This window comes from Egretta garzetta, unplaced genomic scaffold (assembly GCF_000687185.1).
Source record: "Egretta garzetta isolate BGI_Z169 unplaced genomic scaffold, ASM68718v1 scaffold292, whole genome shotgun sequence".
Classification (NCBI taxonomy): Eukaryota; Metazoa; Chordata; class Aves; order Pelecaniformes; family Ardeidae; genus Egretta; species Egretta garzetta.
The window spans coordinates 891,599-892,823 of record NW_009258789.1 but is presented as its reverse complement, the minus strand read 5'-3'; the positions used below and the strand labels follow the sequence as shown (position 1 = coordinate 892,823).

Sequence of the window (1,225 nt, the reverse complement as noted above, 5' to 3'; positions counted from 1 at the left end):
CCTAATTTCACAATCTCTGTAAGCCACCACTTCCCATCCTCTGGCCAATTGTTCCCATCCCGTGGAACCCATTCCCTTGCATCACCACAAGTACTAATGCAGTTGCAAAGTGAAATGGTCCAGTTAAAATAGTCAGATTTTCCAAGACTAAAAGAAAATCTTAATTTAAAATATACTGAATGTAAAATTATTCTTGTGTTTACTTTTTATTAGTACACTTACAGCGGAAGTATAATTGGTATACACATAAACGATGATGTTTCTGAGGCAGATGAGCTTTATGCTTGTTCACGGTTGTCTTCAAGCAAAAATGTCACATCACAAGATGAAATAAACAAACATGAGGTATGTAAAAAGCCCACACTGAAAGATGGAGCAGAGGGTTTGCAGTTCATGGGTGACAGAGTAGCCAAGGTTTGAAATTTTGAAAGGGACTAGAATTTTATCTAATATTAAATACAATGTGTTCCCGTGTCTGGATCCATATGTGAGCCTAGAAGCTATGTTTTCCATTGCTAACAAAGCATTTGCTCCCATGCATACCCACAGCTTTTGTTACTTAGAATATTGGGCTTTATCTTCTACGTTAACTAAAACAGTGGTGAATAAAGCTGCAGTTTTACCTTTACTCGCAAAGTGGGGAGTTAGAGGCTAAGTGGGCAGAGAGATTTAGAAGCAGTGGGGAAGATAACTGTAATATAATTCCTAAAAGACTTTTCAGAATTCTTCCAGCAAAATTTTCACCTTCACTGCCTTACAATTTTGCACCCCCTGTATGACTGTAATGAGATTTGTGATATTCCAAGAACAAAAATGGATTGTCTTACCCCTGTGATTTCAGGGTAAGATAGAAAGGATTACTGTTTTGGACTGGAATCATGGAAATCAGAGAATTTGGAAACTTCCTGACTTCTAGAAAATATACGAAGACTTAGAAAACAGAATTGTGTTTGACTTGAGTTTTTGTGAGATTTTTACTATTGCTCATCTGAAAAGAGTGTCATCACTAGGCTGCAGGAGAGGATTGGGATGACAGTTGGAAAGATTTCAAAGCATCTTTCTCAGATAACACTCTTAAATGTTGTTCTCTCCTTTTCACTCAATATAATTCCTGGAGTATATTCCTGTAGTCAGGAATAGAAATTCATTATTGTTTCCTCAGGAACAGATGAATAATAGTATGTAGACTACATGTAATAGCTACATGTAAGAACAGAGGGATATG

At 36.7% G+C, this 1,225-nt stretch overlaps 1 protein-coding gene across 1 annotated transcript in view; it reads left to right on the top strand.

Moving 5' to 3' along the window:
• LOC104135854 (radial spoke head 10 homolog B2) overlaps positions 1–1,225 on the top strand; it is a 16,773-nt gene that overhangs the window by 12,632 nt on the left and 2,916 nt on the right. The window contains 1 exon segment of the mRNA XM_035889266.1: positions 214–345. Within this exon segment, the coding sequence (XP_035745159.1) occupies positions 214–345 (132 nt within the window).